General features: G+C 34.4%; 1 protein-coding gene across 1 annotated transcript in view; it reads left to right on the top strand.

Moving 5' to 3' along the window:
* Positions 1–227: 227 nt before the first annotated feature.
* The window catches only part of LOC149807311 (pancreatic lipase-related protein 2-like), a 69,186-nt gene continuing 44,757 nt past the window's right edge, over positions 228–24,656 (top strand). Inside the window, exons 1-3 of the mRNA XM_089936555.1 lie at positions 228–378; positions 7,981–8,435; positions 8,909–9,149. Coding sequence (XP_089792681.1) covers positions 339–378; positions 7,981–8,435; positions 8,909–9,149 — 736 coding nt within the window. The 5' untranslated portion in view covers positions 228–338. The remainder of the gene's footprint in view (positions 379–7,980; positions 8,436–8,908; positions 9,150–24,656) is intronic.

Here is a 24,656-nt window from a genome sequence, read left to right on the forward strand (position 1 = left end):
TGCGGTTTCGTATCGATGTAAAAATAATTCTATTAATTATTTGATATTTTGTACTGTTTTGAGTATCTAGTGTAGTTCAGTGATTTACACCTCTTGTTTTTCTTTCATTCTGCCTTTTATTCATCACTAACCCTTCCAAAATTATGTAACGTTCGAACACCAAATACCTGACGCCGGCTGCTCTGAAAATTCCGGTCAGGTCAGTACTATCAGCTGATATGGTCTAAGACAGGTGTGGTGATAAGACTCTCACTATAACCATAAGACATTCAGACGTCTGGAGGAACTCGACCTATGTGATATCCACGAGGAAGATAACGAGTTTAGGAACAGTAAAAATGTGGCAACTTTTACTTCTCATTTTTGCAGCCCTCCGGGGTAAGTACTGCAACATTATAGTTCTTTTATTGGACAAGACATTCTATCCATTTAAAGAGACCACCACAGTGTGATATCACCAGAAGCATAACATCAGGGGCTCGCAGACATGAAGCAAGAAAGGTGCAATGTTTGGGGCCATTAAATACAGTTAGTCCTCGTAGTTAAAAGGGGCTCAGATATGGTATGGGGCATGGAACGAATCATTCAAACAAAGCGGGACACAATTCTTTGCAGGGTTTTATTATTCGTCTTCTTTATCGTATAACTGGGATCAGTATATAAAATTCATCTAATGTCTAATTCTGTACTATATTTAGGACATATTTATAACTATGATTATAACTAATTGCACAGCCAACACAAGGAAAGCCCTACATGTAGTTTGGCTGGTTTATTATTATTAGACAAATAGATTCGAAGTTTTGCCTAAGAATTAATTATGATTATACTTACCAACTTAATTACACATGTATTAAAGAGCAAGTGCCAGGATACATTGACATTCACAATTATCTTATAGTGTTTATTTGCAGTCTTGTTTTTGGAGTGAATATTTCTCATCTTTTTCAGTTTTATAATATCAGAATAAATTAAAAAAATTAATAGTAATCGTACTGGTCCATATACCTGACACGACGTGTTCAAGGCTAAGGTAAAATCTCTTTTGACCCATACGACTGAAGTCTTCCATTCGCATCCCGTGCTACTTTGTTATTAACTTGTAAATAAGGACTCAAATGTCAAGTCAATTAAATAATTGGCAAAGTTCTAATTAATAATCTTCAAAATGGAATTGTTGTCATGGCAATAACATGACTCGATGAAAATTAATATTCTACCAAGGCTTCAACCGAGAATATTCTATTTAGATCTAGCACTAAGTAATATCGTATCTCAGTAGGAATCCTTTGTTTCGGCTTCTCAGTTTGACTAAGGAGTCTTTACTTCACTTTATATTTAGTAATAGTAGAAGTAATAGTAGTAGTAGCATCGTGGTGACAGTAATAATCTTACTAGTTGCAAGACAGAAGAAGGAGAGAAGACATAGGTGTTGTTCATGAAAATGATGATTTTCATCATCATGACGATGATTATGACGAAGAAGTTTACATGTGCAGTGTTTCATGGATTTATTCATTTCTGCAATAAAACAGTATGACAGGTAACTACAAACGTATTTGTTTCAGGGCCCACTTCACTTTCAGCCTCTTTGATTATGGCATCGACGAACAGCACCATGACTTCAATAATAAAAACGATCATTATCTCATTAAGACAGACAGGGTATTTATCCCTATATTAAATTCCTTTATAACCATGATGAACCTAATATGAAGATGAACACAATTTTATTTTGGAGATATTTGTGCCATATGTATATGTTTCCGGCTATTGACTGAGTTTTATGCACTCTGGTTGGATACAAACGGTTACGTAATACTGATTTTTTGTTGTTGCACATCGGTGAAGTTTGCGGAATACTTTTTGTTCCCTGTTTCCATGTCCTTTTTTGTGCAGCTTTATCTGTCTGACACAATCATAATAATAACAACAATCCCCATCCCACCCACCTGGGAGATTATCGGATCAAAATTTACAACCTCAATATTAAAATCGCCTATTAGACGTTTAAACAATGTAATCGCACATACTTTCCCGCATTCCATCACTCACCCCTTTTGCCAGAGAAAGCATATCAGAGACTTTACAACACAGTCTTTAGAAATAATTACATTATGCGCCAACAATATGTTTCACCAGCTGGTATTAAAGACCAGGGTAATATGATAAGCAAAAGATCTCATAAAAATCGGATAAAAGCTTTTGAAAATTTGAAATGGGGAGAAAGCAAGAAAGACGCATAGTAAAACAGAGCGTATAATACTCAGGCTTAATACAAAACGTATAATACTCAAGCTTAATACAAAATGTATAATACTCAAGCTTAATACATAACGTATAATACTCAAGCTTAATACATAACGTATAATACTCAAGCTTAATACATAACGTATAATACTCAAGCTTAATAAATAACGTATAATACTCAAACTTAATACAAAACGTATAATACTCAAGCTTAATACAAAACATATAATACTCAAGCTTAATACAAAACGTATAATACTCAAGCTTAATACAAAAAGTATAATACTCAAGCGCAATGTTGAAAAAAAGGAATAGCCTAGTTTAAACTAAAACAGCCAAACAATTTTTTTTAAATTTAAAATAAAAACTGGTCATACTAACTAATTTTGATAACTGTCATGACCCGCTCTGACACTCTGCCTGTCATTCTATATAAAGAATCGACTACTCATGGCTGTCGAAGATGGGTCTACAAAATTCTGGCACAGTGAAAAGACTAATGCATGAAAATTATGAGCTCCTTAAAAGTGAATGCTTTTTTTATGAAAGCTGCTGAAACGTTAACTGAAAGGAAGAAAGTTGGAATTATAAGAATTAAATGATCATCGTTGAGCATTTAATTATTGATGTGTAAAGTTTTAGCTAATCACACACACAAACTTTCAAGGCTATAACACATTTAAACATATGTGCAATATAAAAAAATTGTTAAAATATTTGAATTACCAGCGGGAGGAACGCAAGTACACTCAAGTGGATCACAGATAAATAACAATATTGTACATAGAAAACACGCGATGTCCTATCAGGGTAATGCACGCCATTACAGAGAAACTAAAAGAGAAAACATTTGAAAACGAAGCTGGTTTTGAAAGACATCGAAAAAGTCTTCTGTGATAGTTATCAGTTATTGTCCAAATGGATATTTTTACTGGCAACAAGGTGATATTTAGAATGTGTATTGGACTATGTTTTGTTTGCTTTTCTTGCTGTTTTTATTTGTGTCCTCTAGTTCCTTTAGCTTAGTGACCGGTTTGGTATAAAGCAAAGTTGCTTTTTGTTTCGAAAATTTGTCTTTCTCACGATGCAACTTTCATAAGCTGAAATAAAAGTAACGTTAACTTACAGTTATTTGACCAATGTCTTTCCTACATGTATTTACTGTACAATAATAACTATGAGAAAATAGGTTATGTTTGAAGATGTTTCCTTCAAGTCATACCAGTTCTTGTTTGGCACAAATACAATATAACTATTTAGATAATAACAATTATAGTCTGTTTTTTTTCAGCAACATTGATGAGGGAAAGTTGATTACTGGTTTAAAAATGCCTGAAATCTCCCATAGATATCAAATTGTTTGAGTACATTAAGTACCTTGGTTTGCGATAAAATGTGCTGAACACAGAAGTTTACATAATAACGAGATTTGAGCAGTAGGATACATTTACCATATTTCTGCATGACATAAGGTAAGTACTTACCTGATTATGAGGACACGCTACTGCAAGATAAAACCTGACCTTTATCTCCTTTTCAGTGCTGTGCTATTTGTTGGACATCAAATGCTGAATGTACAGAACCATTGCACACACATTGTCACTTATGATCAGGGATTTTCTTGAATATTCCTGAGTCTGCAAAAACTTTCATCAATCCCTTGAATACACATTTTTATCTAAGTCTGTTAGTTCAACGTTGAAATCAATTTTTATCTCGTAATTACAACTTAGCTATCTCGTAATTGCGACTTACTATTATCATAATTAATACTTAGCTATCTTGAAAGTGCGAATTAATATCTAGCTAAGTCATAATTATGAGATACTAAGTCGTACTTACGAGACACTAAGCCATAATTACTTTGATTCTAGGTCGATTGCCACCATAATTTACTTAGCTAACACACACACACACACACACACACACATATATATATATATATATATATATATATATATATATATATATATATATATATATATATATATATATATATATATATATATATATATATATATATATATATATATATATATATATAAGTTATGTTGGCAATCGATTTAGAATCAAATTAATTATGGCTTACTCCAAGAACATTAATTTATCTAATTTTTTAAATTTTATTAATGGCTGTAAACTGTACAGAATGGTTGTGCTAGGTCTCGATTTTTGGAGTCGTTCACACTTATAGTGTTCCTGTTGTAAGTCTGCAGACGTGTTTCATATTGCATGTAGACATTATTCAAGAGAAAAAACATTTGTTTGGCTGTTCAGTGGAAATAAAAAGTGCTCATTATTTGGATTATAATGTTATTCTGGAACTGTTAAAAATTATTAGAAGGAATTCTAGACAATGCATCTTGACAACGTCATGGTTCTTGGTGGACCAGTACCTTTCCGGTTTTGAAAATTATTAGCAGCATTTCATTCATTTTTTTAGACTTTTATAAGAACCAGTTTTGAGTCATTTCATAACATCATAAGTTCCTCTCACATTTTCATTATAACTTTGTTAATTAAACTGATTGTTAAATGGTTCAAAAATGTTTGGTTTTGCTTCTCTTTTGTTACTTAGTTTGTGACCATATAGTCGTAATTATATACAAACATACATACATACATACATACATACATACATACATAATTAAAAATAACATGGCATTATTTAAAGTGTTAGTATAAAATAATCTGATATACCAATACTATTTGTATATCAAATTGTGATCCGCCCATGGCGCAATAATATATAAACATTATTGCGACCGTACGCAGTTGATTCCTGATTAACGATCAATTTCTACACATTAATCATTAGTAACGTATGAAAATAGCGATATAAATTAATAATAATCCCCGTTTTCTAAATGAATTCAAAATGGTACACATTTTCATCGCAATCCTTTCTGCTTTCTGCTCCCCCTCTCATGCATAACGGAAAAACTACGCATAAATGTGGAGCGAGAGGGGAAAGGAATTTGGGCTGGATTAAAACCTTGAAATAGAAATTACACCAAGTAACCTACAAGAATATGGTTCGTCGTAACGATATGTGTGCACTTTCCCTGGGGATTATCTAAAGTTTTTATCGATGATACAAAGTTGCAATCTCTGTCGACATTATACTGTAAATTTCTCGGTTACGAAGTACATATACACTGATATATTTTGTTGTTGGTGTTGTTTCTTAAACATATTATAATGTTTTAAAAATCGATTATTATTAACTAAAATATGAATATATCCGGAGGCCTCTCTCTCTCTCTCTCTCTCTCTCTCTCGGCTATCGTAGCAAGATACGGGCTAAAATCTATGAAAATAGAGGATTTTCGTTTGTGGCATCCCACGATGCCTCTGGACTTATGAATGATGGTGAAAGTTAAGTCAAACCCACCAAAGGATCGCTCATCAGAGAGAGAGAGGGAGAGAGAGAGAGTGAGAGAGAGAGAGTTTATAATCAATGGTACTATTACTTTATAATGACTTAGATCAACTGTAAATTTATTAAAATAGTTCAATTACCTCTTGCTGATTCGTCATTTTGCTTAGTTTCTGTTCCACAATAATTTCCATTCGCCGGTACCTGAATGGCTAAGCGTTCATGTGAATGGCATAGCTAACCAAGGGATTGTAGTGCTCTACTTTCATCATTAAAACCATCTTTCACGTTTAAATTACCAGTGTGTGTTATATTAATTTAATCAAGTTATGAAGAACAATATAAACTAAAAAGTAAAAAGAAACAACAACCAACTTATCAATATGCAAAGTTGATTGAGAATAGCCACAAAAGGCATATAACTACTTTTTGTAGCGGACGCAGTCGGGGATGCGAGAAGTTCATTCACTCCGTCAGTACACAGCTGCTTGTAGTAAATTTTAACTCCGTTCAAAATGGCAAATGTATGTATTTGTATGTGATATAAATAAACATATGTACAGTGTGTGCGCTGTATCAGTGATATACCACTCGTTGTATAAATGTGTCATTAAAAGGCTTGCCTCGTTTCCTTATAATGACTACAACAACAATAACAACTACTATTACTATTACTACTACTACTACTACTTATTATTATTATTATTATTATTATAATCACCCAAATACATCATTATCGTTGTCATCATTATCAGCAGAGGAAGCAGCAGCAGAAACCTCATTATTTTATCCCTCACCAATTTGACTTCATTTTCAACCACCCTATTACTCATTATTAAATGTTCTCTCTCTCTCTCTCTCTCTCTCTCTCTCTCTCTCTGTGCCATTTCGGCATAATTCTTCCCAATTTGTTAAAACAAGTCGCAAAATGTTTTATCTATTACTTTTCTTGCACCCTTGCATCGTTATTGCAACTTTCATCACGATCACTATAACATACTCTTCATCCTGCTCATAATCAAAATTAATATTTACACCTTCATCACCACCTACATCTATCAGAGGCCTCAGTAAACACATTAACTGTTTGCAAATTATCTGTAGTAAAGGTTATCAATTCTTGTCCTTGTCCTGAACCCGACTTTTAATTCCTTTTCAGCAATCATTGTTCATGTTGCTTCAGACTTTTCCTTGGCACTTCATTACTGCACCTGCAACTTATGCATCGTTCTCAAGTTATTGTTTCAGTTTTCAACATGTACGAAGTTATCGATTCTTTCATATGACGGCATGACACACACTGTAGCTTATTTTTGTCGGTATTTTCAAATGACGTTATTAAGATGTCCACAAATTGCACATGTCCTTGCTGTAATTTAAAACGCAACGGCGAAGGGAATTTTTAAACCAATAAAGAAAAATATTTCCAGTATTAAATTCAAGGATTAGAGAAACATAAATCTGCATTTGATACAGACTGTTAGAATGGGCCGGCGCTACCATAGAGGCAAACTAGGCAGCCGCCTAGGGCGCTGATTTCAGGGCGCGCAACTTATTTTTTTTTTGTTTATAAATTTTGAAATTGATATTTTCCGGGGGGGGGGGGGGGGCGCCAGAATCTAACCTTGCCTAGGGCGCCAGATAGTCTGGCCGGGTCTGGCGCCGGTCCTGCTGTTAGAAGATTGAATACCATGACATGGCTCCCTATGCGTATGTATCTTTTAACTGTCCAGTAACAACATAGAACACTAAATTAAGGCTATATGCTGGAGAGAGAGAGAGAGAGAGAGAGAGAGAGAGACTAACTCCCGACTGACCATTTCAAGTATCCCTGGACTGGGTACTCTGATTCCGCTCAGGTACTTTGTTAGATTTATTGTCTGTGGCAAAATGGCTGATAACAGCTAATGCTGACTCTATAAAAAGCCACTTTAAGTAATGATTGTTGAATATAAATATAAAAACACATTATAAAAGGAACACTTCATTTTGGTACAGTCTTAATAATACTCATTGTGAATGAAGTACGGTTAAGGGGCAATTAATCCATAGATCCGTGAATGTTGTATGCCTGCCATATGTATATTTACCGATGTGGAGAAAAGAAAAAAGTATGTTTTAGACCAAGAATCAAGCCAAAAATTCTGTATTAACTTTCAAAATAATTGAACTTACGCTGTGAATGATTGACGTAAAGTCATAGGCACCAATAATATTCTATTTAAACTTATTTGTTTTTTTAACTGTATTCTAGAGAAATGCGGTGAAGGGAAATTAATTAAATACCCGCCATGGGAATGTTTGAATCTCCTTTCATTAACGATCAGGTGATTTTCTATGTTCTACTTCAGGTCACGAATGTGATGTTTCTGAAAATGTGACGGCTTTGACATCTAAGACCACATTCGAATCAGAAACCAACAGCACAACCTCAGTGGATCATTCCAATTCTGCCTCGACCTCTAAACCTTCTACCACTCCTGGCTCTACAACGACCTTGGTGAATCCCATGATAAACAAGACCGTATGCTATGACATAGTTGGCTGTTTTGACAACTATCCACCCTTTGACAACGCTGACTACGACCTCCCAATGTCACCCGAGGAAGTGGGGACACAGTTTTTGCTTTTTACCAGACAAAATCTTGCGAGGAATGAAACACAGTTTATCAACTATACAGACATCAGAAACTTAACTAACTCCTATTTTGATGCTACAAAAAAGACAAAATTCATCATACATGGCTTCTCCAATTCAATTACTACTGAGTGGATTTACGAAATGAAGGACGAGCTGCTTAAAGCGGTAAGAATGTTGAAAGAAATCTTGCATAAAGGAGATGAAAGCGATGATAACATGATCGACAAAGCTGATAAAAGAACGAAAATAGATTCTTTATAAATAAATTTGGCCATACCAGAAGAAAAATCCAATTTATATCAATAAATATTACTACTGACTAACTTTAGAAAAAATTACATTTGGCAGCATAAAAATGGAACATACAATTCTATGAATATACACAATTAAACCGATACAAATCAGCGTTGCAAGACAAACATTTTAGGTTGTATTTTCTTTTCAGAAGAACAAAAACTGCAGCGCATTACGTAGAACTGAACTAACAGTATGTTCATCTAGGTTGTGATGCGCTAATATGCATAAATTTCCATCCCTTATACGTAAGAATTACCTAATCTCTCTCTCTCTCTCTCTCTCTCTCTCTCTCTCTCTCTATATATATATATATATATATATATATATAATTCTCTAATCAGATTGATGCGAATGTTTTGGTCGTGACATGGGGTCCTGGGGCCGAATTTCCTAACTACGCTCGAGCCGTGGCCAACACAAGGATGGTCGGAACCCAGATTAAACTCCTTCTGGACCTCTTGATGAAGCTTGGAGTCAGCCTGGAGAATGTGCACCTTATAGGGCATAGTCTGGGAGCCCATATCAGTGGGTACACGGGGTATATCCTTAACAAACAGGGTTTAACGCTTGGCAGAATTACAGGTAGGTTAAGTTTGAAAGTTTGCATTGATGTAGAATCTTCCACCGAACAATAACGATGGAAAACATAAAACATGGTCTTTGTTATTTCATGCAAAGTGTCTGTTTCATGAACTCTAAGGAAAAGAAATTGTTGCGTTGGGGTTATTTTTTATTTCTGGTGCATTTTATCAGTGAAATGGTTTGAGGAATGAATATTTAACTTCTATTTATATATGGGGTTTTTATCTAGATAAAATAAACTTTTAAACTTTTAACGACAGGTCAACAAATTGCTGTCTACAGAGTGCCAATGAAACGTTCAGTTCTAACATTATAAAGATAAACAATAGTAAAATGACCTTTGGGGGATAAACCATTACAAACTGAATGACCCCATGTAGTATTGAAAGAAAACGGATACTGGTTAAACATGTTGATGTTCTGTAAAATGTATATAAAATGAAAAAGAAAGGTAACAATTAAACATTTTTAAAAACACCTTATTAATATTTGCTATATAAACCAAATTCCCTAAAAGAGACCAATATTTGTATGTTGGTACAACACTATAAAGTGTCTTCAATGCGTTATAAGCCAAATAAAAATTTTTGTCTCATAAGTTGGTTTTCAATTGACCCCTATTATACATAATTAATTTGCATTGTTTGTAAAACATGTAAAGTCATTACATGCTGTGGATAATTGCATTGTGTACCTGACCTTGTCAAAAATCAAGTTTGCGGCGTTCCGGATTAAAGACAATGATATTGTTTTAACTTTTGTAAACAAATAATACATAGTACATATATTCCGTTTGATTGTGGGCTAAATATTAGGATAATTATCGATAGAAGTAAACATATTCATTTGGGTCTGAGTCAATGTTATTGGAATTCACCCCAGAAATACATAGCATACATGATATTTATTACATTCTATATAATAATTTTTGTAATAGAATCTGCTAGAATGGAGGTTTCCATTAAGGAATAGTTTTTTCACGAAGATGTAAATTGTGTCCTAGGTCAAGTAGACGGTTTTATAATCGTATTTCTGTAGAAAATATTCATTCATGTTTTTAAGATCTTGAAGCAGAATCATTTGTTGTGTTCAGTATTTCCTTTGGGCTGGAATTTATTCATTCAGATTATTTAGTGCTCATCAATAATATTCTTGGAAGGAGACATTAATTTGGAATTTTAGTGAATTAAAACAAGGGTATACCTTGGAATTATAGCGAATTTAAACAAGGGCATCTTGGATTATGTTATTGTGATTAATCAGAAGACTGTTGGCACATCATCACACATTAGACCATTGTTACATTAGTACATTTGACACTACAGGCACATCATCACACATTAGACCATTGTTACATTAGTACATTTGACACTACAGGCACATCAACACCTTCAGCGTTAGATCTTATTTGGAATAACACAGAAATTTAATTAGAACTATATTCATTAGAACTGGTGATAAAACATTTTGAACTATTTTGGGATTTCGCTTTACTGTAAGTTCTTTCTAAATTTTCACTTTGTATTCTTGAAAAAAAATATTTTGTTGAATTTAACAAAACTTGCTGGTGTTCGCTCTTTTCTATTATTTTAGTTTAAGACCATAGATTCGTAATACCCAACAAAATGCGTTCTACTCTCAGTAGGTATATTTTACATCAGTTGTCCAGTGATGGGTTTGATATTCAAACGCTTGCTTGTGGAGTTTTCACCGCTTGATGTTTTAGTCGCTTCTGGAATCCATCGTCAACCGTAATGTATATCGATCGGCCTGAATGTCATATAAAAAACGAATGTTTAGGTTTGTCGTTCTACGAACACCCAGAATACATCATTCTAATATTTACTATTGGCATACAAAAGAATCACGGTTAACATTACTGGAAAAAGATAGAATAGTTCCATACTAAATCAAAAATGAGAGAATTCACGTTTATTAGTTGACTGAAAACGCGCCTCATCGTGCATGTAAGAGAACCTGTAGCTGATAGAGTGCACAATTCTTGATTTTCTCTACCACTAAGAGAATCTACCACTAATGTAGATAAAAGTTTTACTGTTTCAGCAGACAGTATTGCAAAATCAAAGGTTAAAAATCTGAACTGTTCCAATAGTTAACTGCAGAGTGAATTACAACGGATTACATACTTTCTGGAGGACGTTCGAAGATGTGAGTGCTACAAAAACAGACTAAGAAACAAAAAACATTAAAAAAAACATTAAACATGTTCTCTACTAAAGTAAAGTATTTCAAGATCAAACATTTTGATGTACATTTTTTTATCTATGCTAGGCTTTGTAGTCAACTCATGTTTTGGCTTAGATTCCAACCTGAAAATGTTGTTGTGCAGAGCTCCTTAAAGAAAGACATTCACATTTAAACGTCTACCGATTTATACCATGTCGGTAAAAAAGCTCATACTGCTAGTGTTTCATGTATTTTTTTTGTACCCAGACTAACGTTGTTAAACAATTTTATTATATACCTGTCATTATTGGCTTCTTATGAGTTGTTGTGTGCGTATTATTCATGATGTTTGTTTACCGCCGACCGATTTTTGTCGGATCTATTATTTGACAAAATATATTACTGACCACAACAACAATAACAAAAACATCAACAATAATTTGTCTGTCCACGATACATGTTCGTTTTTTTTTTAAAGTGTTACGATTGGTGATGAATACGAATCTACGTCTGTTTAAGGAACAAACTAGCCACATCTTGTCAACGCACCATACTCACCAATACGTTTGTGTTGTTCGAGATCTACAGAGGCTGCGCGAGAAGAACTTTGAAATCGATGTCTGGTTGGGAAATGTAGTTAACCATCCTGACATCTTTTGCACCATGTGTGAATGTCTCCGCCACAAGTAATAACAGTAACTAATATGGGTTGTGCCGTGACCAAGAAAAATAACTATTCTCTTTTCTGCTGCTGATGTGACAGTGAATTTATTTGTTCCATATCGAAGACGCTCAAAACATTATGTCAATAAGCTGTTATAATAATAATAATAATAATAATAATAATAATAATTGGGACTTTGTATAACGCCTAATCTTTAGAAACTCTAAGAACTTTACAACATCAGACAATACCTACAAGATAAAAAACATATAAAGATTTGATTACAAACACAAACACCATGAAATTAGAAAACATAAAGAAAACATGCTAAGAATATTTAAGGTAGGACACATTATTAGATCTTTAAGTTTGTTCTTGCAGTCGAAATAAGTGAGTTTTGAGAGCACTTTTGAATTTGATCACTGTGTCTTTGTGTCTAAGTTCAGTGGGCAATTCATTCCATGTTGTTGGGCCCTGGTATGCAAAAGAACGCTGTCCATATGACTTTGTTTTCATTGTGGGAATAGTGAGTATACGATTGTCAGAAGAGGAGCATATGTATCTTGCTGGTGTGTACACATGGGTGAGGTCGGATAGGTATGTTGGACTAGAGTCCGTCAGTGAAACGTAGCACAGAGAACAAATTTTGTGTTTCATTCTAGATCGAATGGATAGCCAGTGTAGGGTACAGAGCAGCGGGGAGGTGTGCTCTGATCGTAGTACTCTAAGTATGATCCGAGCAGCTGTGTTTTGAACTTTTTGAAGTTTTTGGAGCAGATTTTGAGATGAACCAGACATAATTGAGTTACAATAGTCCGGTCTTGAAAGTACTAATGAACACACAAGTGTTTCAGTGGCATCAGCTGAAAGATATTTGCGAATGGAGCTGATGAGTCTCAGCTCAAGATATGCAGCCTTGCATATGTTCATGACATAGTGCAATGTGAGAGTACTGTCCAGAGTAACACCATAGCTTCGTACTGATTGTGTGAATTTAATGTTGGTGTTGCTGATATTTATTGTTTGAGGTAAAGGATGTGAATGAGAAAGTCTTTGTGTTGTAATCAGAATGGCCTCAGTTGTATCATCATTCATCTGCAGCTTGTTACATGTCATCCATGATTTCACTTCAGAAATGCACCTCTCTACACTTTGGGTGGTAGCATCAACTTCAGTTTGGTGGCTAGATTTGTATATTTGGGTGTCACCAGCGTACAATTGGTGAGACACTGGATCATGATCTATGACACTTGAGAGCGGCTGAGTGTATAGAATGAAGAGAACAGGTCCAAGAACAGATCCCTGTGGAACATCACAACATAGATTAACTGGGATGGAGTGTATTCCATTTGCAGACACAATTTGTGTCCTGTTGACCAAGTAGGACTTGAACCACAGTAAGGCTGTATCATGAATGCCAAATACGTGCTGGAGACGGTGAAGTAATATATCATGGTCTATTGTGTCAAATACTGCAGACAAATCAAGGAGGATGAAGACTGTAATCTTTCCGCTATCCAAAGCAGAGAGAATGTCATTAACTACTTTTAGAAGAGTAGTTTCAGTACTGTGGCAAGGGCAATATGCAGACTGTACATTGCTAAAAAGACCGTTTGAATTCAGATGAGATACAAGCTGGGATAGAACAACCTGTTCTAAGATTTTTTTTTATATGAATGGGAGATTAGAAACTGGGTGGTAGTTCTTTAAATCGTTATGGTCTAGTATTGGTTTCTTCAGCAGAGGCTTTACAGTGGCAGTTTTGAAAAATGGTGGGAATTCCCCTGATGAGAGAGAGGTATTAATAACATCAGTTAGTGAAGGAAATACTGGATCTAAGCACTCAAGCAGTGGGCTGATTTCGCTGCATTGACTATATTTGTGACATTCTTCTTAGCGGCTTCATAGATTTGCTTATGCTTTGCTTTGATTTGCTTCAGATCGATACAGGGGTGGAAATACTTTAAGAATCGGTTGTAGCTGATGTCTTTCAATTGCGGATCAAGTCATGTGTGCTCACCTAGAATAGTAAACAAACTTGGAGAAAGTGTGCTGGATAGCATTTTGCTGTTGGGAAAATCCAATTTTAGACAGCGAGAGGATGGGTGTCCTTATTTTGGCGCACTGGCGGCATCACGTTTGATAGTGGAAGGAGGCCACACCGCAGGAGACAGCATTACAAAAGTCGCAGATCACTTGATCACAATCGTGTTTTAATTATTTTTGTTTAGTAGTTGGTTACATTACAACTTGTATTCGTCAAATTTATATTTCTATGTGGATGTCTCTTTTCAGACTTATTAGTCTTTTTGTGAATCTCCTATTTTATACTGAATGGCGGTACCATAAGTACATTGTTGTGTTCTTGTAGACGACGCGATAACCTTTTCCAAGGGTTGACTGACAATTTAATGAACTGACAAATGTGTAATCTTATTGGGTCCACCACTGTCAAAACTTAGGATAGTCACTAGATGATGTTCGTCTTCGATGTGAGGGTTATATCATCCAGGTCAATCGATGTACGTGTAACTATCTTTTCCTACATACAACTTAGAGTGATTTCAGTAAACGCTCTTCTTTCTTCGTTCTGTTCTACGTATTTAAAGTAGATGACTTCTATGGATAGGTACCATTGCTTGCTTTGGTCTTTTTCTTCAGGGGTGTGGCACGATGGGGGATATCCGCTAGCTTGATTGTTGAATAGATTACCTAAATCAATCTTACACAGAAAGAAAACCAAACCAAAACAGCTAAACTGCTTTATGGTACATGCATTATTTATTAATATGAAGAAATCCATTCAGGAATCTCAGTTTTCTAGCAGGAAAGAATTTTTTTTACTTCGTCCAATTTTAAAACGATCTCGGACCTGTTAAAATTCCAATAATAATAATAATAATATTATTATTATTATTAGTAGTAGTAGTAGTAGTAGTGGTAGTCGTAGTAGTAGTAATAGTAATAGTAGCAGTAGTAGTAGTAGTAGTGGAACAGAGCAATTATCTACACCATGTCATACAAAGAAAGCCAATCGTAACGTAGAAAATATAATGTGTCCTTGACGTGTCATGGGAATATTATGATATATAAATCAAACCACAGTCTATATAATAGAAATTATATATATTAGTAAGATTTATTTTAGGTTCTGTTAAGTTTCATGGTCTTGCAACTTGCATTGTTTCATGAATGTGTGAAGTTGTCATTATTAGAGAAAATGTCCCTCTTTGACAGATGGATCATTTTTAATTTGGATTTTACTCACTCAACATATCCTTTCAGGGTTAACTTAAATTCTAATAGTGTTTCAATGTCTAAACGCTTGAAATCCCCATTGAAACGTGAATTTAAATTATGTATCCATACCAGTTCTCAAAAGTCCCTTTTATCTGTGAACGAGTTTTAAAATTCAGAATGGATCCAGTTTAAGTTTACCGTTCTAATGAGTCACAGCTGTTTCTGTATTTCAGCCATAATTACAAAGCCCTCCAGGGGAAGAATGCTTTATGGTATCATTACACTAACTGGGGGACAATCGGCATCCTATTGTTTTACCTATGTAAATCGTGGTTACATTTTCTCTGATATTTCATGGAGGTTTTCCGACTAGAATAAAAATTTATCCAACATAAGTAGAAAGAGGCTTTAAAGCCAAAACAGAATAGTAAAAAAAAAATATTTAGTGCAGCCTCTTGGCCTTTTCGTAGGATGACATATCAAATAGGTGTGATTCGGCCGGTGGTCTATTAATATTACTGAGGAATTGAAATTGTTGAGTAAATCTGAGAATAAAATTGAAACATTTTTGAAACATAAAGGTAGACGTATCACAGAGACTAGCAGCTGTTTTGACCGTGATGTAAATTTAAAAGGATTACATCTTGTTACAATGTTGCTGAGACTTTTTCATCCGTGGGGCACATGCAGAAACGTTTATGATTGTTACATTTTTATTTCTTGAGACGGTTCAGTTAGAAAATAAAGACGAAAACAAGACGTTATTGTTTTAGAATTTTGTTGTTAAAAATTTCCGATGAATATTAAAAAGCTAGTCCGCATGTTATAAAGAGATTGAAGCTCCATTCTGTTAAAAATATAATCTTAAGTTATCACCTGTAAGTTCAATGTATCAAACATTTCTTGTATGAAAAAAATTACCATAGCGAGTTTTAAAGTACCGTAAAGTATGTATGTATGTATGTATGTATGTACGTGCGTGCTTGCGTACGTGCGTTCATGCATGCATGCATGCATACATACATACATACATAGCCTTTGAAATTTGACCTGAAATTTGCTTGGAAGTAGAGTGTGTATTATCAGTAAGTAAGGTATGATGAAAAAAGCGATTTATTAATCCAAAATCTTATGCTCCATAAGGAAAAAATCCACTTATCTATGACTGCATTTTAAATTTATTCATATGTCCCAGACAACATTAAAAAAAAAATGTAAAGCAATGCAGACAGACTAAATGACGCAACACCACAGTTAGGTATATAGGGGTATTATATGGGTTGTAAAATATCTTTTATTTAAACGCAAAATGCCAAATTCATTTTTTTTAAAGTATACATTCAAAATTGAAACGAATGTGTAAATAAAAAGGGCATATGTAATAAACACAAAACCATATAAGTGTTTTGTTGCAAATCGGGGGAAGAACTCGTCTGAATCTGCATAGGAACATGCACCTAAGCCTGACGGCCTCGATATATTACAATGCCGTAACATATTCTTTCAGCCTACTCAAAACAAAACACATATGTAGTTTTGTCTATTTTCCTGACGTGTTCAAGAAGGCAAATGCTATTCTTATCTTTCAGTCAGGTGAAAGTAATAACGTCTTCAGTTATCGGATCATGTCTCTGATTCTAATCCTATCCATAGTGTTTGAGAAATAGATTAACATTTTTCAATTTGTTTTAAAATTCTAACATATGTGAAGAATAGATGGTTCTATGTCGAAACGTTCTTCTACTTTACAGATTTGATCTCGAAATAAATTGATGTCAATGATTGGCTGCAGACGGCCATGGTTTGTAATGGGATGAGTTTTTTACTGGGGTGTTTCAAGGGTCATTTTGCGAGATCAACTTATATTTATTGTAGATAAATGACCTCCTTTTAGTTTTGAGCAATTAGTATGTATCTTAATTATTTTGAGGTGTGAAGTTAAAGTGTAAGAGTTGCGTCAATGATCTGGCTATCTGGATAACAAGTAACGCAGCTTTAATGTCCTTGAAATGGCTTCAAAACAATGCAAATCCTGAGGTGTTAAAGAGCACTTGCAGAACTATAAAAACATATCAGTCATACGTGCTTTGTATCTATATTCGTAAGGCGTAGACTTGAATACTATTGTGAAATATGTTCTGCCCAGCAATTTAATTGGTTTTGACCCAACGAATTGAAACAGTTTAATGAAAGTATTTTTAAATTTGTTTTGCTTCAGGTTTGACTTTTACCAATTAATGGCAGATCTGCAGACCATTTCATTTACCATCCTAGAAGGAAAGAAATTATTCTCATTGTATATTTAAGTGTATACGCAGTACTTTTGAGTGTCCCTATAAAGCTAGAAATGTGCAATGTTCCGTGGAAAATTTTATACATAATATATTTGTATCACAAAAAATTCATTTGAGCATCAGAAACAGCCCATAAAATGTTATTTCATTTATAGAAAAACATAATGACGATTAATACTGCAGTATTTGAAACCCTTTGAATGAAATTTTACATTATTTCTAGATGGACAAATATATGGGTTCTTATGTGTTTATTTTTTATTCGTATATATGGGTTTGTTTTAGATGTAAATATAACATACATGTTGTTATATACTAATTGTATTGTTGTCATGTGGGCATTTGTGTCTGATGAATTGAATATATAAATATAATGTTAAGATAGTGACTAATATAAGATAGTCGTGGAACATTTAAACTTGTAACAAATGCACTTGATTTAATACAAAAAGTACACACAGAAGGAAAAATGTAATATACGTTGAAAGTGTACCAATACCGTGAATAGCATAACGAAAAACAACACATGGTAAACATGTTGGTTTTAAAAACCTAACTGAGCACCCTTGATGAACGCATAGCTAATTATTTTATGCATGCAAAGAAAATATGTAAATACAGTTAACTGTTTGGGGATAGGGGTTGGCTCTTTTGCATATTTGAAGAATTTGGTGACGACGTTCTCTCTTTTAAGGTGGGCTACGTCAGATTTCGACAATAACCCTTCTTACAAATGTATCTAGCATGCACATGTATATACTTTGCACATTTATTTTTCACATGGCTGCACTGCTTTGACAGTGTCTGAATTTTTATTTTGATGAAGACAAATTTTAATGACGGTCACCGTCTATACTCGCTTATAAGACGACCCCAACTGCAAACTGCGCAGACCCAGATCTACCGTCTCATAAGCGCCGGCAGATTTAGATCTCTGCAGCTTGTTTGGAGTAATCACTATGACAAACAGCACAGACCCTGATACGAAGGCGCACTGTGCAACGGCAGATCAGGATCGTTGTTTGCAGTTTGACTCGTCTTAGAAGGAGTATATACGGTGTGAATAGCACACTTGCAGCTCTTTCGATTCTTTCGACGATACACCATTTAGTTTTTTCATATAAATTCAAATGAGCAGAGTAGAACTATAAATTTTAATTAATCGATCGTAGTAACTAAAGTACATAATGGTAATTGCTAATACATAAACAGATTTAATAAACTGCCACTAGAACGAAAACTATACGTATCAAACACCTTCTAATACGCAACTCCACTCTCAACTGTCACTGTACACATCAAACACCCATAGCTATGCAACTCCATTCTCAACTGTCACTAAACATAGCAAACATCCTTAACTATGTTACTCTACTCTCAACTGTCTTTATACATAGCAAACAACCTTAACTATGCATCTCCACTCTCAACTGTCACAATACATAGCAAACACCAACAAGGACATTCATAACCCAAATACGACTTTTTCCTAAATTACTCCAGTCTCTCACATCAATACAAAAATCAACTTTATCATGACACAATACATAGCAGACACCCACAACAACATTCATATATAAATACCCCTTAACTACATAACTCCACCCTCTCACATCAATATACAAATCAACTTTCTCATGCCACAATACATAGCAGACACCCACAAGGACATTCATATCCAAATACCCCTTTACTACATAACTCCACCCTCTCACATCAATATACAAATCAACCTTCTCATGCCACAATAGACAGCGAACACCCACACGGACATTCATATCCGAATACGACTTTTTCCTAAATTACTCCACCCTCTCACATCAATATACAAATCAACCTTCTCATGCCACAATAGACAGCGAACACCCACAAGGACATTCATATCCAAATACCCCTTTACTACATAACTCCACCCTCTCACATCAATATACAAATCAACCTTCTCATGCCACAATACCTATCAAATACTTACAAGCACAATCATAAGTTTACCCCCTTAACTACACAACTCCACCATCTCCTGTCACTATAAATATAGGAAAAACCTTAAGTTCTCTCCACTTCTAGTGCTACTATATTATGTCCATTTATTATATCTCCACCTTCACCTGTAATGATATTAATTTTTTTTTAAATCACACAAGCATATACATATGGAATAACCCTAGACTACACATTTCAACCATCTTCTGTCATTAACATATGGAATAACCCTAGACTACACATTTCAACCATCTTCTGTCATTAACATATGGAATAACCCTAGACTACACATTTCAACCATCTTCTGTCATTAACATATGGAATAACCCTAGACTACACATTTCAACCATCTTCTGTCATTAACATATGGTATAACCCTAGACTACACATTTCAACCATCTTCTGTCATTAACATATGGAATAACCCTAGACTACACATTTCAACCATCTTCTGTCATTAACATATGGAATAACCCTAGACTACACATTTCAACCATCTTCTGTCATTAACATATGGAATAACCCTAGACTACACATTTCAACCATCTTCTGTCATTAACATATGGAATAACCCTAGACTACACATTTCAACCATCTTCTGTCATTAACATATGGTATAACCCTAGACTACACATTTCAACCATCTTCTGTCATTAACATATGGTATAACCCTAGACTACACATTTCAACCATCTTCTGTCATTAACATATGGTATAACCCTAGACTACACATTTCAACCATCTTCTGTCATTAACATATGGAATAACCTTAGACTACACATTTCAACCATCTTCTGTCATTAACATATGGAATAACCCTAGACTACACATTTCAACCATCTTCTGTCATTAACATATGGAATAACCCTAGACTACACATTTCAACCATCTTCTGTCATTAACATATGGTATAACCCTAGACTACACATTTCAACCATCTTCTGTCATTAACATATGGAATAACCCTAGACTACACATTTCAACCATCTTCTGTCAGTATTCAGATATAATAGTCATAATTACGCAACTCAACTTCTCTAGTCAATACGCAGATCGAATACCGACTGCTTACACAAAACATCATCTCCTGTCACCATGAAGTACTCGCCTAAAAGGTCAAACACACATAAATATAAATATATTATTAGACTCACTGACATATACAATTGTCTTCAAATACAGGAGTCATATATGCAAACCAGTCTGGTCCCCCATGTTATGGATGAGTAGTTTCAGCTTATCAAGTGCACGTTTAAGAGATACGTTGAATCATAAATGCCAGTGTTTCTGACTTTGTAAATTTCGTTGAAGTTTTAGAAACTAAGAATTGGTTCTATCTATAGTCGATTAAATATGTTTGCCATTTTGTAGACCGCTCCGGTGGCCTAATGGTTTGAGCGTCCGCCTCGGATGCGGGAGGTCGCGGGTTCGAACCCCGGCCGGGTCATACCAAAGACTTATAAAATGGTCCTAACACCTGCCTCGCTTGGCGCTCAGCATCAAGAGATTTAGTGTTAGGACTGGTCGGCCTGGTGTCAGGATAATGTGACTGGGTGGGACATCATGCTACATGTCTTCGGCATGATTCCCCAGTGCTAGATATCACAATAAACTTTCACTAACTGAAATAAACTCTCACTGACTGAAATCACAAATCACCTGCCACTTTGTAATTACATAGTTACTCATACTAACTATGGATTATTACAATTTGTAGTTTCTGCTGTGCTTGTTTGAAGCCAATAAAGCTAAAATATAAGGTGTAATTACCAAAGTGTGGACTCATATTTTAAAGAGGTTTCGGTGGCTTTGTAAAGCTGGTAGACTCACAGTATGAATCGTGTAGGCTGTTAAAAAAGATCAAATTTGTTATATTACAACAAATAATATTAGTAATAAATACTCATTTTACATCTTCTATGTCTTTGTCCTTCTGTAAGTAAATCTAACCTGGATGTATTTTAGCTTTTACATTTCGTTGGACTCTTCTGTTTCATGTTCTTGGAAGAAATATTGAGAAAGAACACAAACGGTTCATTTACAATTTTATCAGACACGAAAAATCCGACACATTCACATGATGTATATTTATGAGTCTGCCGCAACCAACGTAAATAGTTTTAACAACAGTCTTTGTGTCATGTATTACAGTCAATTAGTAATCGAAAGTCGGTATTTGATCCGCTGTAACGGAGATCCGACTATGTCCTTACGTGTGAGACAATCGTAAGTATAAATCCCAGCTGATATGAGTTACAAGTATGCGATGCTTACTCATAGATTTATTGAGAAGAATGACTGCTATAAGTAGACCCTATAAGGGGGTTTCTGGCCCAAAACCCTTTTTTGTATTGGACGACAACATGTCGTCCCCCTCCATATCCCCCTCATGTTAGTATAAACAACTACGAAAACAATATTGCTGAGGCATCAAAATTTATTTCATAACCGAATACTCGTTGAGGACACGTTATTGAATCGTCGCCGTCGTCAAACAACATATGGTTTGGTACATAAACACACCTTTTACAAGACTACTTATATATTTCATACACAATTTTACTATGCAGTTGCTAGCAATTTTTATATATGATATTTCACACAAAATTGCAAGATATTTATCGAGATATTTTTAACGTTTCAGCTTTTGCACTAATACACTCTCATCGTCATGCCAGAACAAGTATATATTTATTTTACGGCTGATAAGAGAATCTGGTTCGAACATTTTGACAAAGTTTTCGTGAGAAACTATTGTCTTATCAACGTATATTTTTTTAGCTCATTATCAACTATACGTTTTGTGTATTAGTTTTGCGATCTTGGATTATACAGATTATCATCAGTTTTAACGAACTCTTTTGTGATCATAACAAGTTTATCAAAATATTACGAATAATCATTGCAAACAAGAGACAACTTTATCTTGTTTTTATTTTTGAAGTACGTGCTATATCTTTCGTTGTTAAGCAAAATGGTCATATGCTTATTCTGGAAGAGAATTTTCTTCCTCTTTAGCGTGGTATCTTCCACCGTAATACCTTCCATTATATTTCATATTTCACACACAATTTACCAAATACTGGCTTTCATATTTTACAACTTTGGTATAACATCAATAATAAAAGCATATTTCACTCGTATTTCCTGTATCAGATCTAGCATAATAAATTTTTCACCTATGAGATAATCTCGAAGTTGGTTTAATATTTTATTATAAATCGCTGTTGCTATCTTACAAAACGCGTTTTTGTTCTCATATTTTGGTTCTACATTTTTGTTGATCACTGATAATGCAATACCTGCTCCTGACACTATCAGCAATGATGGATTTGCTGTTCCTCCTGCTGATATAATCGGGATATGGTTTAACACGCTTATGATTCTGCTGTAATATTTTCTGGCGCGTCTGATACAATACATTTTTTTTATGGTAGCACTTGTATTATTTGATCAGCTCGTCTCTATCTTTGTCTTGTAGACCAGATGAAATATGACTGAAGTCGATTATTTCTTCTTTTTTTGTCATATTGAAACTGTTTTGGTAATTATTTCAATTGCCGCAGTAAAAATATTTCAGCTGAGACCTTATCGATCAGAGCACTAATTTTTATTGACAAGATTTACTAGAAACACTCTATACTTATCATATACTTCACATGTGATATCATCATATCTGATATCCGTTAATAATGAGGATGAAATGGAGGGTTAAAATGGGTTGGTATTTCAGTAATATCATTATCTCTATCACGATAAATATCTTCTGATTCATCGATATAACTAACAACATAAGATAACTGTCCCAGCTTAAAATTTTTGAGTACTGTTGCAAAACTCAAAAGTATCTGCTTGCCCTATATCTATGGTGGATAGGTTTATGTATCCAGCAACCAGCTCTTTGATATTTTTGTATTTTGCTTCTGTCAGTAACTTTCCAGCTTCCTTTTTTAAATAGTTTTTCAACGCCTTTTTTAAGGAACTATCATGTATTTCATAAGTTTTATCAATAATTATAGGTTACTGAATTTGCATGCGAAAATTTGAACGAGTTTTTCGAATGGAAATACTGCACGAACTTGGGAGTGCAGTATATCCATCCGACAAAACGAGTTTATATTTTCCCACACAAATGCAGTAACCTTTTATTATATGCTCATGTTTTTAGTCTACCTAATGCTTAATTATATTAACAAAATACACTACAAGAAACAAAGTAACTGAACGTATGCCGTATTTCAAACTAAATACACAAGCACAGATTCATCATTACACAACAACAACATTATTATTGCGCACTTAACTCAGCTCATATAAATTTGAACTTAGACACGCGCTCGACATAACTTTCGAAAGAATATGGCGTGTCTAGTTAAAATTGAAATTTGGAGTCATATAGTGAATGAATGCGCATTGCAACAACTTTTCCATTGATATGGAATGAATAGATGTTGGTATTTTTTTCGATTCTACGAAATTTCGTGATTATGGACTGGATTTATGTTTGACAATTCCACATGAAATATATCGGGTTGAAGAAGCGAGAGAGAAGCGTGTTGACATCTGCAAACGTGTTTCTGTTTCTGTGATTGAATGTTTTAAATCATAATGTGGGGGAAATTATGAAGTCTTTCAATTGCAATTATCAAAAAGACGCAATGGAATTTAAAGCTTATTTCATTTTGAGTGCAGTAATGAGGATGGATTTGCATTTATATTCGAAATTACAGCACAATTTCGAAATGTGTAATCAAGATTGAGTACCTATGGCATGGCTCAGAAATAAGCAGAAATAAGAAAGTACATTTTGAGGAAATTCAGGATGTAAAACTGTAAGTATCTAGAAAAACCAAAAAAGAAAAATGTTTGTGAGGCATACTCGAGGAAGGACAGAAGAAAATTGCTGAAGATATTGTTGAGCAAATTGGTGACCCTGATGCACGACAAGCTGAGTTTTTACAAAACAATGAGAGAAAAAGATGCTTTATTTAAACAATAAGATGAGAGAACAACGAGAAAAACAAAAGGTCCTTCAGAAGTAAAAAACAACAAAAATAGTCGCAAATTATGAAACACCATCTACAGAAAAATTGATTTCATAGAATATTTTGCCTTCGAGTCCGACAAAAGATATGTTAA

The sequence above is a fragment of the Sinohyriopsis cumingii genome, chromosome 1 (genome assembly GCF_028554795.1).
Source record: "Sinohyriopsis cumingii isolate HCF-2022 chromosome 1, ASM2855479v2, whole genome shotgun sequence".
Lineage (NCBI taxonomy): Eukaryota > Metazoa > Mollusca > Bivalvia > Unionida > Unionidae > Sinohyriopsis > Sinohyriopsis cumingii.